The 14,941-nt window shown below is 57.1% G+C and overlaps 1 protein-coding gene across 1 annotated transcript; it reads left to right on the top strand.

Moving 5' to 3' along the window:
• The first annotated feature begins 5,398 nt into the window (after window positions 1-5,398).
• On the top strand, window positions 5,399-13,394 carry UPK3A (uroplakin 3A). Its single transcript, XM_077913196.1, has 6 exons — window positions 5,399-5,530; window positions 6,458-6,613; window positions 7,867-8,146; window positions 9,634-9,716; window positions 11,305-11,437; window positions 13,099-13,394. The coding sequence occupies exons 1-6, from the start codon at window positions 5,479-5,481 to the stop codon at window positions 13,259-13,261; spliced, it is 867 nt and encodes a 288-aa protein (XP_077769322.1). The 5' UTR covers window positions 5,399-5,478; the 3' UTR covers window positions 13,262-13,394.
• The last annotated feature ends 1,547 nt before the right edge of the window (window positions 13,395-14,941 follow it).

The following is a 14,941-nucleotide window of genomic DNA, read 5'->3' as shown; positions in this document are numbered from 1 at the left end:
CAACAGTGTCAGGAACTGTGCTGGGTGCAGGCGTTAGAGACCCTGCTCCTGCCCAGGCCGAGCCTCCGTTCTCACGGGCACCTCCTCAACCCCTCTGAGCCTTGGCTGCCCGCCTGCAAAGTGGAGGCAATAATCATACTGCCTCCCAGACTAGGATATGATACAGGAGTTGATATGAGTAAAATGCTTAGCGTTGTCCCTGTCGTTATGTTACTCGTCCAGGCAAGAAGGCAGGGGAGCAGCCAGTTGTGAACTGCGTCCCCTCAGGTCCATAGGCTGAAGTCTCAAACCCCCAGGACCCCAGAACATGACTGTGTTTGGAGATGGGGCCTTTGAAGAGGCAATTAAGGGGAAATACAGTCATCAGGATGAGCCCTAATCCAACCTGATGACAGTGACAGAGGCGTCCTTGGGAAAAGAGGAGAGTGGCCTGGGAGGAACCAGCCATGCCCACACTTTGATATCAGACTCTTGGCCTCTAGAACTGTGAGAAGCTAAGTCTCTGTGGCTTAGGCCGCCCAGCCTGCGGTATTTGCTTCTGCAGCCCTAGCAGACTAATAGGATGCACCAGGCAGCGTGGCAGGACCGGGAAGGAGGAGATGGATTTGGGTCCCTTGGGGGACTGGTGTGCCCAGCACACAGTAGGCGCTCAGGAGACATCTGTTGAGTAAGGTTCAATTCAGCATAAGAGGAGCCAGAAAGGGGGGACTGGGCATCCCAGAGGGGGCAGGACAAGCCTGATGGGGCCGGGCAGAGGGCGGTGGGAGAGAGATCTCTAACCTCCAACACTGCCCAGTGCCCCTGGCACAGAGTGTGTTCATCCCTCGACTGCACTCAGGCCTCCGCATGTCCCGGGACACCTCCATATCCCACATTTACTGAAAAAGAAACCGAGGCTCTGGCAAGGGGCAGGGGGTCCTTTAGGACCCCCAGGTGGGCGCTCTGCAGGACGGGTGGCTGGAGCATGGGGGAGAAGGGGGGGCCGCTGAGAACAATCCGGAGCTGGGACCCGGGAGTTCCCAAGACTTGTGGGTTTGGGTTGCTTTGCTCGCCTTTCATTTCATTTAGTTCCAAAGTGACTGAACCTGAGCAGCCTTGGAAGCTTGACCCTCAGCCCCTCTCAGATGGAGCAAAGGCTGAAAGCAAGGGCGCTCCGGGGTCAAGATGACCCACAACTTCTCTGATTTCTAAAGAAAAGAGTAGTGGAAACCGGCTCAGGCCTCTCTGGTGCTGGGAGAGACATTTCTGGGTGGAGAATGTCCAACCCATAAATTCCCCATGTTTCGAATTCAAAGGAGGCCTGTATGGGGCCGGGAAGTTTGCATAACCTCTCACATCACAGGACTTCCTGCTTGCGGTGGCCTCCTGACAGGCTTGTCATCTGGGCCAGGGTTCAGAGACGGGCTGAAGCATCCGAGGTATCCGAACGGGTCTGAAGTCAGTCTGAGGCTCGAAGCCATGGAATCTGCTGGATCAAAGAGCGAAAAATTAAAATATATACATATATATTTTATATATATATATAAAATGTTGTGACAAAAATGTTTCGGGAATGTGTACCCAGGATGCTGGGCCACAGCACAAGGACAAGGGCAGGGTGCTGCAGGGGGACAGTGGTGTCGTGGCCTCTCCGTACCCCACCTCCCTGCTCACACACCAGCCTGGGTGTCTCCTGGGGGAATGTGCCACAGTCTCTCCTCTTTCCTGCACTTGTCCCTCTTCAGAACTGGCCACACCAAAGTCAGCATCTTTGAAGTGGAGACTTGTTTATAAATCCAAGACATTTTTATTTTATTTTTTCCCAGAATGTTTTGGGGCCTCTGCAGATTGTTATTTTAACTCTTTTCCCCAGATGTTCTAGCCATATTTGGGCAAGACAAGAGACTGGAGGACTTTTTGTATGTTTTTTTTTTTTTTTCTTTTTTTCATGAGAAATTGCAGTATCTGAGAGAAGACAGCAGTGCCTGGGGTCTTCTCCCTCTCCCTCTCGTGGGTGATTCTGGGCTGAGCTTTTGTGGTCAACTTGGCCGGTCCCTATTTATGTCCACATTCACAAACAATCGTTGGATGAGAAATGTCAGCCCATAAAAATTCTTGGAGGAAACTCCCACCGCCTTGCCCAAGAGATCGCTATCTCTGGGGCAGTGACTTTCTGTCCCCCAGCGATAGGGATCTGACCATACACTCCATATGTCCGGGCTCCAGTGACTGGACCCCTCCCCATGTCACAGAGGGGAAACACGTCCAGAGACGAGCATGCTCCAGAGAGCATGAGTTTTTTTTTTTTTTTTAAGATTTTATTTATTTATTCATGAGAGACACACACAGAGAGGCAGAAGCAGGGACATAGGCAGAGGGAGAAGCAGGGTCCCTGTGGGGAGCAGGATGAGGACTCAATCCCAGGACCCCAGAATCACAACCTGAGCTGAAGGGAGATGCTGAGCCACCCAGATGTCCCCAGAATGTTTGGTTTGTAAAAACACTCTTACTTGGGCAAATTTCAAACTATAGACACATTTCAAGAACAATACAATGAATATCCATATATATATTTTTTATTTTTATTTTTTACCAATTGTTAACATGATGTGACATCTGCTTTCTCTCTTACTTTCTCTCTCTGACTTCCTCATATACTTGTGCTAGTTTCAGATACGGTGACATTGTACGCACAGTACTCCAGCACACGTCTCCTTCCACGTGACCACCATACCACAACCACATTCAGGAAACTGAAGGTCTACTCTGTGTTATTATCCAGCACACATCCCATAATCCAGATTTCTCTCATTGTTCTGCTAACTACAAGGGGGCTCATTATAGGTTGGGTTTTTTAAATATTTTATTTGTTTATTTGAGAGACAGAGACAGAGAGAGCACAAGCAGGGGGAGCAGCAGGGTGAGAGGGAGAAGCGGACTTCCCGTCAAGCAGGAGCCCGATGCGGGGCTCCATCCCAGGACCCTGAGATCATGACCTGAGTCGGAACCAAGGATCAGCCATTCAACCATTCAACTGGCTAAACCAATCAGGTGTCCTACAGGTTGTTTTTATCCAACAATTAATCAAGGGGCACAAGGAGCAGTGAGCTGTTATGTCTTCTTCAACCTACGACAGTTCTCAGTCTTTTGTTTTGTTTGCCTCTGCCTTTGTGGATATGAGCATTTTCAAAGCATCCAGACCAGTTGGTTTGCAGAAAGTCCCTCAATTTGGATCTGTCCGATTGTTTCTTCTTGTTTAGATTTGGGTTAAAGTTTTTGGATGGGAGCACCACATAGATGGTCCCAAGCCCTTCTCAGAGGCCCCACCCCAGGAAGCACATGAGGTCAGCCCACCCCATTCCTGGTAACCTTAGGTTCAATTACTTCACTAACTTGACGCCCCCAGATTCCCACATATCTTGTTCCTTAAAAATCTTTCATCAGTGGTTTTAACATTGAGAGGATTCTTTCCTGTAATCCATTATTACCAGGAGGTTTGCAAATGACGATTTTTGTTTTGTCATTCCTTGTACATTTATTAGTTCGTTTTCTTCTTTGAAGGAAAATGTTCTCTTTTGCAACTTTTCTTAAAGTACCAGTATTGACTCATGGATTCATGTTTCACCCAATGGGCTAAATATGTTGCTCCCACTATTTATTTTGTGCACAAACTTTCCATTGGGCTGCTGGAAAGTCTAGGCCAGTACCTTGGACATAACTCCATCATCTTCCAATACTCCTCCAGATTCTAGGATCCTCTTGACATTCCCCATCCCAGCCCCAGAGTCACCTAAAAGGCCCAGGTGCCCTTTACTGGGGAATGCTGTTTCAGGATGCAGGGTGCTAAGTGGGCTCCTGTCACTTAGGAGTCACATCAGTAGGTAGCACTAGGGGGCTGTTATTTTGTCCTAACAATGCTACTAATTCAAAACTCCAAGGGGTATCTGGGGGTTGGGGGGTGTCTACCTTCAGCTCAGGTAATGAACCCAGGGCCCAGATGGAGCCCCTGGACTGTGGGAGGGGGGTCCCTGCTCAGCGGGGCGTCTGCTCCTCTCTCTCCCTTTGCCCCTTCCCCTGCTCATGTGCTTTTGAGCAGCCGGCTCTCAAATAAATAAATAAAAAATCTTAAAAAAGTCCCCACACCTCCGAGAGTTCTTCTTCCTCCCTTCCAAATCTCCTTCATCCCATAGTGAGGACCTGGGTCCTGACCCCAGTTCTAGGATACACCCAGTTGCTACAGAACTGCTCTGCCCTCCCCTCTGCCTCACTCCTGCAGAACAGGGTTCAGAAAGCTCTCTCTGAGGGAGTGTAGTCAGACAAGCTTTCCAGTCTCTTAGACACTTTTTTTTTTTTTGCACAGGATTGTGTCTGAATTCCTTACTTTCTGTTGGTTTCTAATTCTAGTTTTTTCCCATCCTTGTTGACTTATGTCTTAAATGTAAAATATAGTATTTAAGATACTCTTGCGGAAAACTACCATTCCTGACTCTGGAAGGAACCATCTAGACCAGATGAAGCTCACAGCACTGTTTTCAAACGCTCCATGGGAAGCAGGCCTTTTGAAATAAATAGCCCAGGCTGGGCAGCAGGACTGTGCTCCTCCAATCTGGGCGTTTCGGAAGTCCCTGAGGAGCCCTGGCCTTGCACCTGTGACCACAAAGGGTCACCCCGAGGATGCCTGGGTGGCTCAGTAGTTTAGCGCCTGCCTTTGGCCCAGGCGTGATCCCAGGGTCCTGGGATCGAGTCCCATATCGGGCTCCCTGTGTAGAGCCTGCTTCTCCCTCTGCCTGCGTCTCTGCCTCTCTCTGTGTGTCTCTTATGAATAAATAAATAAAATCTTTAAACAACAACAACAACAAAACAAAGGGTCACCCTGGCGCAACCAGATAGCTCCCAGGCCCGGGACCTCAAGGTTTCCATGACAGCACTTTCTCTGATGAACCTGTTGCAACTCTCTCCACCAGAGCCCAGCCAGCACCTGGCACTTAGTAGGGTCTCCATAAATAGCTGTAGGAATTAGCGCCCGGTTTCCCAGTGTGGACCCGGCGGCCCAGAGAGGGGATGTCTCGCCCCCCCGCCGCCCTCGAGGTCTGATTAGGCTGTGAAAGCGCCGCCTGAGCCTGTGCACACAGTAGGCGCTTCGGTAAAGGCGCGCGGGGTCGAATGGAGGGAAGGTCCGACAGGTGTGAGTGAGCCTCCGGGGGCACCTCGCGGTCCGGGGGACGGGGGCGGCGCGTATGCAAATAGGCCGCGAGGAGCCCGGGGATTGGCCAGCGCGGCCGGGGGGCGGGGCGCGCCGAGGGAGGCCGGGCCGCCAGGTGCGGGTGGACGGGGGCGGCGCGTATGCAAATAGGCCGCGAGGAGCCCGGGGATTGGCCAGCGCGGCCGGGGGGCGGGGCGCGCCGAGGGAGGCCGGGCCGCCAAGTGCGCGGACGCCGAGAGGCGCTGGGCTCCCCGGGCCCCGCAGCCGGCCCGCGCTCCCGCGGCTTGTTCAGGGCGATGCCCCCGCTCTGGGCCCTGCTGGCCCTCGGCGGCCTGCGGCTGGGCGTGGGTAAGCGGGGAAGGGACAGCGGGTCGTGCCCCGGGAGGGCGGGCAGCCGGCCCCACGGTCCTGAGCGCAGGGATGGAGCGCAGCCCTGGGAACTCCCTCTGTGCCAAGCCCTGGGCAGGCCCTGGGCATCGGATATTAATAATAAAGACAGCACTGTTTAATGAGCTCCCTTGGGTGGGGGATTCCAGGGCTCACGGATCAGATTCCTGGGATGGGCGCTGTGACACACACAGGGTCTGCGGGGGAGCAGAGAAGGGGCTGGACTAGACCCTGGAGGTGCCGGGACATTTCAGGGGAAGAGGCAGCTGGGCAAGTTCAAGAGGGAGGCAGTGTGGTCTATCCTGGGAACCTCCCCACCGGGGTCCATCAGCCTGGCTGGAGCATGGGATGGGGTGGGGCGTGCTTTGGGGTGAGCCTGGGCACCCAGGGAGGCAGAGCCCAGAGCTTCTGGACTATGATGCCTCTCCAGAGAAGCCGGACTGCGCTGGAGGCCCTTCCAATGCAGTGGGCGAGCCCCAGAAGGGGCCTAGCAGGAGAGCGACAGGGTCAGATGTGCCTGTTAGGGAGCAGAAGACTGGGGGAGGGGGGCTTGTTTCTGGGGTCCAAGTCAAGAGAGTGGAATTCCCAGACTGGGCTGACTGGGTGAAGAGATGCCTGGGGAGGCAGTGGGGTTCTTGGCAACTGTCTGTGTGTGGGGAGAGAGGGCAGCCGTTAGGCCAGACTGCTTGGTTTCTGGAGGGACGGCTGGTAGGGGCAGGGGTGCCGCCTGTGTCTGAGACAAATTCTTGAGATGGGCCGCAGGCAGGGTGAGCCCCAGGGCCTGGCACACCCAATAATAGTATGCAGACTGGGGCGGGGGGCAGAGTGTGCCCATGGGTGTGGACAGTTCTACCGGGGGTCAGCGCCTGTCCTCCCTGCCTCCTATAGGTGTGAACCTCCAGCCCCAACTGGCCAGCGTGACCTTTGCCACCAACAACCCCACCCTCACTACTGTGGCCTTGGAAAAGCCTCTGTGCATGTTTGACAGTGCGGCGACCCTCAACGGCACCTATGAGATCTACCTCTATGTCCTGGTCAACCTCGGTGAGGGTTTGCTTCCCTTGGGTGGCGCTGAAGGGGGCTTTGGCCTGTCTGCGGGGAGGAGGAGAGGGGGCAGCTCGGGGGACGCTCTAGCTCTGTCATTCAGCTACCCCCGGGGACCTCACCAACGGCCACCAGTGCCTGCCGTGTGCCAGCCCTGGGCTGCGTGCTTGCCCTGGAGAGATGTTGGGCAGGTGGAGAAGTAAAGACAGTGCCAGTCACTGAGCATGTACATCATGCTCAGGGCTTCACATGCCTTGGAGCGAATGTTGACAACCAGCCCGCAAGACAACTGTCCCATCACAGAGCTGATGCCCATCTCAGAGCGAGGGACCTAGGCTCATGGAGACGGGATGGCTCCTAGGAGCTCCCAGGCTGGGAAGCAAACCCAGATCTCTGTGGCCCCTCAGACCCCAGCGCTTCCCCGTGCTTCCCCCGGTGGGTCGCAACTGGCGTTGGTGAGGGGAACCATGCACTGGGACCCACGTGCTCTGGGCCAGCCCCTGCCCAGTCACCAGAGCAATCCTGGGCTTCCCAGGGACCACCTCTTACGTTCCTGGCAGCCAGTCTTTTACAGCAGCTCATTCAGAGCTGTTACCTAGGCCTGTGCCCAATCCGTGCACACAGTGGGGTGTTTCTCTCCCATTTCACAGACAGGGATCCAGAGAGGTAGAGTGCATTGTCCAAAGTCACCCAGCAAGTCAGGAAGCGACCTAGGACCCAGCATAGGTGTGTGCACCTCCACACAATTCCCCCTGAACCATATGACCCCCCTTCTCATTTTACAGAAGAGAAGATCTAGGGGCGCCTGGGTGGCGCAGTGGGGGGAGCAACAGACTCTTGGTTTCAGCTCAGGTCATGATCGCAGGGGTGTGAGATCGAGCCCCGTGTTGGGCTCTGTGCTCAGCGCGGAATCTGCTGGAGACTTTCTCCCTCTGCCCCTTGCCACTACACTCGCTCAAGCTCTGTCTCCACAAATAAATAAATCTTAAAAAAGAAGAAGACGATCCAGTGGTCTCAGGGGAGAATGACAGAAGTCTGTTGTAGTAGGAGGACCTGTGAGATCTTACAGGCCTGTAGGAAGAGGGGGTGCTCTTGCCCTAAGTCAGGGGTGCCCCTGAGGAAGCCCCTGAGGAACCCCACCCCCGGCTGGGACCCCCAGAGGATGTGCGGCAGTGCTGGGTGACTGGCTGAGTGAGTACCTTTGAGCTGGGGTGGCCTGACTCCTGCCCCTGCCCCTGCCCCTGCCCTTGCAGCCAGCTCCAGGAACGCCTCGGTGCAGGACGGTGCCATGGCCCCGCTGAGCTCCACGGTCCAGCAGACAGAGGGAGGGAGGACAGGCCCCTATAAGGCCGTGGCCTTTGGCCTGATCCCCTGCAGTGACCTGCCCAGCTTGGACGCCGTGGGGGACGTGGCCCGGGCCTCGGAAATCCTGAACGCGTACCTCGTCAGGGTGGGAGCCAACGGGACCTGCCTGTCAGACCCCAACTTCGGGGGTCTCTGCAACGCGCCCCTGTCAGCAGCCACGGAGTACAGGTGGGTGCGAGAGGCAGCGCTGCCCTGGCCCCGACTCAGGAAGGCCCAGGAGGGGGAGGTGTGCGAGGCCACATGTCTTGTGCCTGGTCTCCTGAAGGGCCGTATGACCAGGCCAGGACCCCTGGGCTCAGAAGGACCTGCTTGGCTGCTTGGCTTAATCCTCTGCTGTTGTCACCTTGAAATTCTTTTTTTTTTTTTTTAACCAAGGGGCCTGCATTTCCATTTTGTACCCAGCTCTGCAAATCCAGCACCTGGTCCCGGCTCATCACCTGTGGCAGCTCCTTCCCAATCCACTTCATTCGACAGGGACTAGCTGGTCTGGAGAGAGGAGGGGTCCCCGCCTGAAAAGCAGTGGCCCCACATGAACGAGAGCCCCAGCCCATCCTCTGCCTTTTCCTGCCTCCTTCTGACATATCCTCTGTGCCCCCCTCTCCCGACCACAGCACGTCCCTGATTCTTTTCCACACTTGTTTCTTCTCCGTGCGGAGCTGGGGGCTCAGCCCTGATCCATGGCCGTGGGGTCCCGCCTGTGCCAGAGCCTTGGGTACCCCCACTCCTGTAACCATGGAAGCGCCCAGGCCCGAGACTCTGCACCTGCTAGGTGCGCTCGGGGCCCAGACCACCCTGCCTGCCATCCTATCAGAGGGCTGGCGTCTCCTTCGGCCTCAGCCACAGGGCCGGACAGAAGCCTCGGTGTCCTCTCCCCTACCTCCAACCTTGTTCTTAATGAGGGAAACCCCTCCCCTCTTCCACCTACATCCCTGAGCCTCCTACCTGGGGAACTCGAGGCACATATCCTGGCCTCTGGAATTCTCTTCAAACCCAGAGAAATAGGAGGTTAAGCAAAACACTGGAGGTTGTAGAGATTTTAAGGGTCATCTTTTTTTTTTTTTTTTTTTAACATCATACAAGAGGCTGTCAATTTTTTAGTTCTCAGACTATCCATCATTTTTAGCTGACTGTGTAGGAGGCCTCAGGTGGGATCTGGAAATTTTGTGCTGATCTTTCATTATGGTTAGTGGCACTGGATTGGAATTTCTATATAAATGTGTAGTCCTGTCTCAAGGCAGTTGGGTTGGGAATGAATATTATTCCTTCTTTTGTTTGTTTTTTAAGTCCCTTTTGTGATACCAAGGACCAGGCTGGGAGGAAGGCACGAAATCCATGAGGACAAATGGGTCAGCCAAAATGCTACACTCATCCTGTAGATAATAGAGAAACAGGGGGGCCCCGGAGGGCGAGCTGCAAGGAGGGCCACTGACCCTGAAGGCTTTGTGGAAAAAGTCCAGGGGCAGGAGTAGGGGGCAAGGGCCCCAACGCCAAGTCCAGCACTGTCCTGTGGCCCGGAGCCCACCTTGTAGCCGTCTACACTTCCATCTCCTAGAAGGACCTCCTCTGCCCCCCCAACCCCATCCTGATCCCTCCACCTGCCTCTGGCCGGGGCGCACAGGATGCTTAGACGTCCCCCTCTCTCTGTCTTCTTGCAGGTTCAAGTACGTCCTTGTCAATATGTCCACGGGCTTGGTGCAGGACCAGACCCTGTGGTCCGACCCCATCCGCACCAACCGGCGTGAGTGGCAGGGCTGGGCTGGGGGGCGACCCTCAGGGGGACGCGGGACACCCCCTCAGGCCATCGCTCAGCAAAGTACCCCCAGACACAGGCAGGCTAGTGGGCTGATGAGGAAAAGGCAACCTAAAGTGGTTTGACCCGAGACCCCCCTGCCTGCCCTCATCTCCCTCCCCTGGGGCCAGGTGTCGGCAGAGGCAGGGGAAGGATGGGCTGGCATGATGGCAGGACCATAGTCAAGGCTTTTGCCTCTAAGGGGCAGGGGGTCTATCCCGCATTTCCATCCCAGCCTGCCCCTTTGTGGAGACCTCACAGCCACGTCAGATGGTTCCAGATGGTTCCAGATGGTTCCAGATGGGTCCGGAGGCGAGGACTTGGTGCAGGGGGCGAGCAGGGGAGGCAGCCAGAGTGCCGCCCACCTCTCCACCCTGTTCTCTGGAAACTCGGCAGGGCTCCTAAAGGCCAGGGAGCTCAGGGGCCCAGGCGGCAGCCTGTGGTCCTGCCCTGTCCCTCCTCAAGCCTCCATCCGGGTTCTCAACATGCATCTGAGGTTTAGACACAGAATCGTGTCTGCTGAAGCAGAGGGGCAGCGGAGGAGATTTCCCAGAGTAATCTTGACAGCACCTGACCCTAACGTTAGAGCCCCGGCCCCCACACCTTGGTGCCCAAGTTGACACTTGACAGCTCAGCATAAAGCCTCCTCAGACCCCCGACCCCCTCGGTAAGCTTCCAGGGCCTGCAGTGGCTCAGAAAGCTTGCTTGAGGTCACAGGGCTAGGGTGGGGTGTGGCTGGGGTGGCCCCCCACCCATCCTTCCCATGGCACATCAGTGCATCGGAGTCTCCCTGCCCTGGGACCGAGGGTGCTGAGTTCAAGCCCAGCCCCTGCATCTCACCGCTCTGTGAGCCCGTAAGGACCTCAGTCTCCACATCTGAGAAGTGGGGAGAAAAGCCCTTGCTCTGCGTCCCCTCAGGGTTCCTTGGAGCAATGCAGACAGAAGCGCTAGGCCCAGCTCTTCTTGGGCAGGGCAGGAGGTCAGCTTGGGACAGCGTGCCCTCTGGGACCACCCAGCCCCGTAGACTTGGGTCTGGGGTCCGGGTGCCCTTGAACAGGAGCCCAGCCTCCCTTGGCTGTGATGAGCGATCTACAGAGCAGGGGTCTTGTCAGGTGTGCAAGGGACAGTGGCTGCGAAGCGGCTGGCTCGCAGGAGGACCTATGAAGAGTTCGTGTAGTTCCAAAGGGTGACGCAGGCCAGAGCCGAGGGGAAGCTGAGGTGCACTTGGCCCCTTAGCCCGGGCCCTTGTTCCGTCCTGAATCGCTTATAATCTGCGTCCCTTCCATTTCACCAGAAGGGTTTAGTTTGTAATTGAAAATTACGCAGAAAGACAATTAGGGAGAAAGGAGACGCGCCAGGGAGGGGCAAGCAAGGGGACTGCATCTCGGGGCTGCGCGGGGGGGACACAGACACTGACCGGGGTCCCACTTCATCCCGAGACCCGTGGCTGCCCGGCCGGGTGGGGGGGCGCGTGTGTCCCTGGGAGAAGGCTGAGGGGTGCCGTGTCTGGGGACTAAGTGGGCCCATGTCCTGTTAGCCACCCCGTATGCGGCGATCGACACGTGGCCGGGCCGGCGGAGCGGGGGCATGATCGTCATCACGTCCATCCTGGGCTCCCTGCCCTTCTTCCTGCTGGTTGCCTTTGCCGGCGCCGTTGTCCTCAGCCTTTTGTGAGTACCTGCCGGCTGGAGGCCCGGACTGGGGGCACTGGGGGCACTGGGCGCACTCCACCCACAGGGTCTTCTGAGGTGGGGGAGAAGGCAAGGGAGCCGCCTTCCACCCTGGGCTGGGATGGGGTCCGGTGAGAGGGGAGCAGCGTTCTGGGGTGTCCACGGTGGAGTCGTTCAGCTGGGTGGGGGGGACCCAGCAGTGGGACTTTGTGGGCAGGTCGCAGCTCCCACACGTCTCCCATGCCTCAGTGTTCCCATCTGGGAAAGGGGGGGGCTAAAAACCATTATCCTCCCTGTGGAGTCATGATGGGTCAGCGGCATAATCCCCACGGAGTTTGTAGGGCGGCACCTGGATACTCCACAAGTATTAGGGTTCATTGTCATAATCCACCCCCTGGCTAGACTCGTGGGGAAACTGAGGCCAGAACAGGGGAAGGGTGGCCCCGGGTCACATGGCCAGTTAAAACAGCTGGGACCGGAGCCTGGGCTCCTGGTGCTACCGACAGCCCTGACGTGTGTCCGTTTGGATCAGGACCGGAGGTCCCCTGTGGGTGTCTGGAGCAGCTAACAGGCTGCCTGGTGGGAAGTCAGGTGTGCACACGATCCACCAATCCTGGGCGGGTGGCACGGGGCTGAAGCGAGGCGCCAGCAGGTGCCATGGGAATCCAGAGGAGGCTGAGGAAATCCTGCCGGGACCACCAGGGTGGACTTCCTGGAGGAAGGAGCAGCAGGAGCGAGGTCTCTTCGGGACTGAGATGACTCGTAAAAGTCCTATGACTTGTCAAGTCCTCTCAGCGAGAGGGAGGGAGCCCCCCGGGAGGCTTTGGAGATGGAGAGGGGTGCCTGTCCCGTGTGGGTGGGGGGAGCAGATGGAAAAGCTCGGAGTAGGTGAAGTTCAGTGGATGCAGAAATTAGCCGGGTGGAAAAAGCCACGGGGGCTGGAGGGGGGTGGGGGATGGAGTCAGGGGCAGGGAACTTGCAAATCAGGTGCCCCCCCCCATGGTTAAGTCAATAAAAACACAAACAATAGGTAAGATTAGCCGCCAGGAGTCTGGTCTGTCTGGCCTGGGAGCCGGCAGGACAGGGTCATGTCCCTCCCTCCTTTTGGGCAATGGGTTAATCTGGCACCAAAGGTCCTGTTACCTGCCGAGGGCCTGGCTCCTCCACTGAGCCCTCCTCAGTCCCCCGCCCCCGCCAGCTGCACCCAAGTGCCCACTTGCCCCAGACACTCTCAGCCCTTCCTCTCACATGCCTGGAATGCCTTTCTCCACCCACTCTCCGCAGGCTATGCACGGTCCCCTCCTCCAGGAAGCTTTCTGGGGGCTCCCACCCAGACTTGTCCATTACATCTGGTCATTCTTTGCTGTGGCCCGTTTCCCCATACAGTCGTAGCTCTTTGGGGATTTGGGACCACGGCCTCCACCGTGTCCAGCTCCTGCTAAGATCTGTAGACTGTTCACCCAGTTGCAAACGGTGCCCCCCGCCCCCTGCACTCCCGCATCTCAGGGCTTGGTGCACAGTGAGTGCTCTGCCAACACTGGTCTACTGAGTGCACGCCTGGGGTGACAACAGCGTCTAGGGCGAAGGGCTCCGGCCAGCCGGAGGGGTTTAGGGTTGCTCTCTGCGCCCCTAACCCTCGCCCTCTCCATCTGCTTGGTCAGGGACATGGGCAGCTCTGACCAGGAAACGAGGACGCACGACTCCCAGATCACGCAGGAGGCCGTCCCCCGGTCCCTGGGGACCTCGGAGGCTGTGTACACGTCTGTAAACCGGGGGCCACCGCTGGACAGGGCTGAGGTGTACACCAGCAAGCTGCAGGACTGAGCCCGGGCTCCTCACCTAGGGGGCTGCAGGCAGCAGGTGCCCGCGCCCTGACCCCAGCCTCGGAGAAACAGGGCACGTTGGTCCTGCGTGCAGGAAGGCCTCTAATAAAATCTCCCCAAGATTCTGAGTTCAATAGAGATTTGCCGAATGAATGAATGAGAGGATAAAGGAATGAATGAATGAGCCAATGTCATAGGGAGGGGTTGGGTTGTATCTCTGCGGGGTGGGGGGGGGGAGGGGGGTCGTGCGGAGCGAGGATTCATTTGCAGGCATGGAGGTGGGGAGGGTTAGGAAAACTGGGGATGGGCAGCCCCCCGGGGGCGGGGGTGGGGGCAGCGGTGTAGCGCCACCTTCTGCGGGGGGGCCTGATCCTGGAGTCCGGGGATCAGTCCCGGGATAGAGTCCCCATCGGGTTCCCTGCACGGAGCCTGCTTCTCCCTCAGCCTGTGTCTCTGCCTCTCTCTCTGTGTGTCTCATGATAAATAAATAAAATCTTAAAAAAAAAAGGTGGGGGGGAACCAGGGCTGTCAGGCCTGGAACATCTAGATGTGAGAACCTGCCCACCCCTGCCCCTGGGAGGGGGAGGGTCCTGACAGGCAACATGCTCAGCACGTGTTTGGGGTTCACTGGCCACGAGGAACTGGAAGCCGATCTGGGCCCCCTGGGGAGGGTGCTGCCTGGCCGCTCCTGTCACCCCCAGCAGCCGTCTCCTTCCCCCTGGGGCTCAGCTTCCTCATCTGGAAAATGCTGGTGTAAATGACTAATTTCAAGGCTCCTTCCCTAATTTCCTGAGGGCCCCGTGGTGGGCCGGCAGAGAGGCCTGGACATGAGGGGCCCCAAGGCCTGGGGCGGGGAAGGGGCCGGAGGGACTCTCCCTGTCCTGCTTCTCAGCTCCCATGACTCACTTCTGTCTTTTGAGCCAGGTAGCAAGACCACTTCCCTTTGGGTAATGTGCAAACCAGGTGACCGTCCCACGTCCCATCACTGAAAGAAGACACTTGTCAGAGCAGGGCTGGGTCATAAAGCAGGAACACCACCGGCCACCAGCTGGGAGGAAGACCACCTTCCTGAGCTGCTGCACGCTCCCCATGGGCCTTGTCAGCAGGGGTGGGTGGGGTGCTCTGGAGTCACCTGATGGCCCTCTGGGGGCGCGGACGGGGGCTGAGACACGCACGTATCTGCCAGAGGGTTCCAGAGCTGAGAGGGCTGGAGGCACAGGCTGTGGGAAGAAGCCTGAAGGCATGAAGGGGTCAGGAGGAGCCAGAGCAGCTGAGCGTCCCAGGACCTGGGAAGAGCCCAGTCCCCGGGCAGTGGGGACAGGAGGGAGCCATGGTGCTGCTCTCCAGGGGGCACCCAGCCTGGGGGAGCCTTCCACTAGCTCCCAACCCCTCAAGACTGACTTCCGGGACACAGGAGGCCAGCCTGGGCAACCGCTGGAATTCCCGCTTCCTCTATCTTGAGCCTTCTCCTGACAGTCCTTCCAGAGCTTCTCTCTGAGAGTCGCCCGTCGCAGCAGAGGGGAGGCAAAGCTCCCTGGAAGTCTGCTGTTGGAAATTCATGCCAGTTTGCATTCCACTTCATAACATGCCTCTTTTGATTTTATTTTATTTTTTATTGAGGTGAGATTCACATAGCATAAAGTTAACTTTTTTATTTTATCTTAAATATTTTATTTATTGG

This window comes from Canis aureus, chromosome 11, assembly GCF_053574225.1.
Source record: "Canis aureus isolate CA01 chromosome 11, VMU_Caureus_v.1.0, whole genome shotgun sequence".
Classification (NCBI taxonomy): domain Eukaryota; kingdom Metazoa; phylum Chordata; class Mammalia; order Carnivora; family Canidae; genus Canis; species Canis aureus.
This window is presented reverse-complemented; position numbering and strand designations above follow the sequence as displayed.

What these genes read in the sequence shown, in the direction of transcription:
- UPK3A (XM_077913196.1), top strand. Translation starts at nt 5,479, where the DNA reads ATGCCCCCGCTCTGGGCCCTGCTGGCCCTCGGCGGCCTGCGGCTGGGC. An exon ending in CGGCCTGCGGCTGGGCGTGG is followed by an intron (nt 5,531 to 6,457) that starts GTAAGCGGGGAA and finishes TGCCTCCTATAG; the next exon opens with GTGTGAACCTCCAGCCCCAA. An exon ending in CCCCATCCGCACCAACCGGC is followed by an intron (nt 9,717 to 11,304) that starts GTGAGTGGCAGG and finishes ATGTCCTGTTAG; the next exon opens with CCACCCCGTATGCGGCGATC.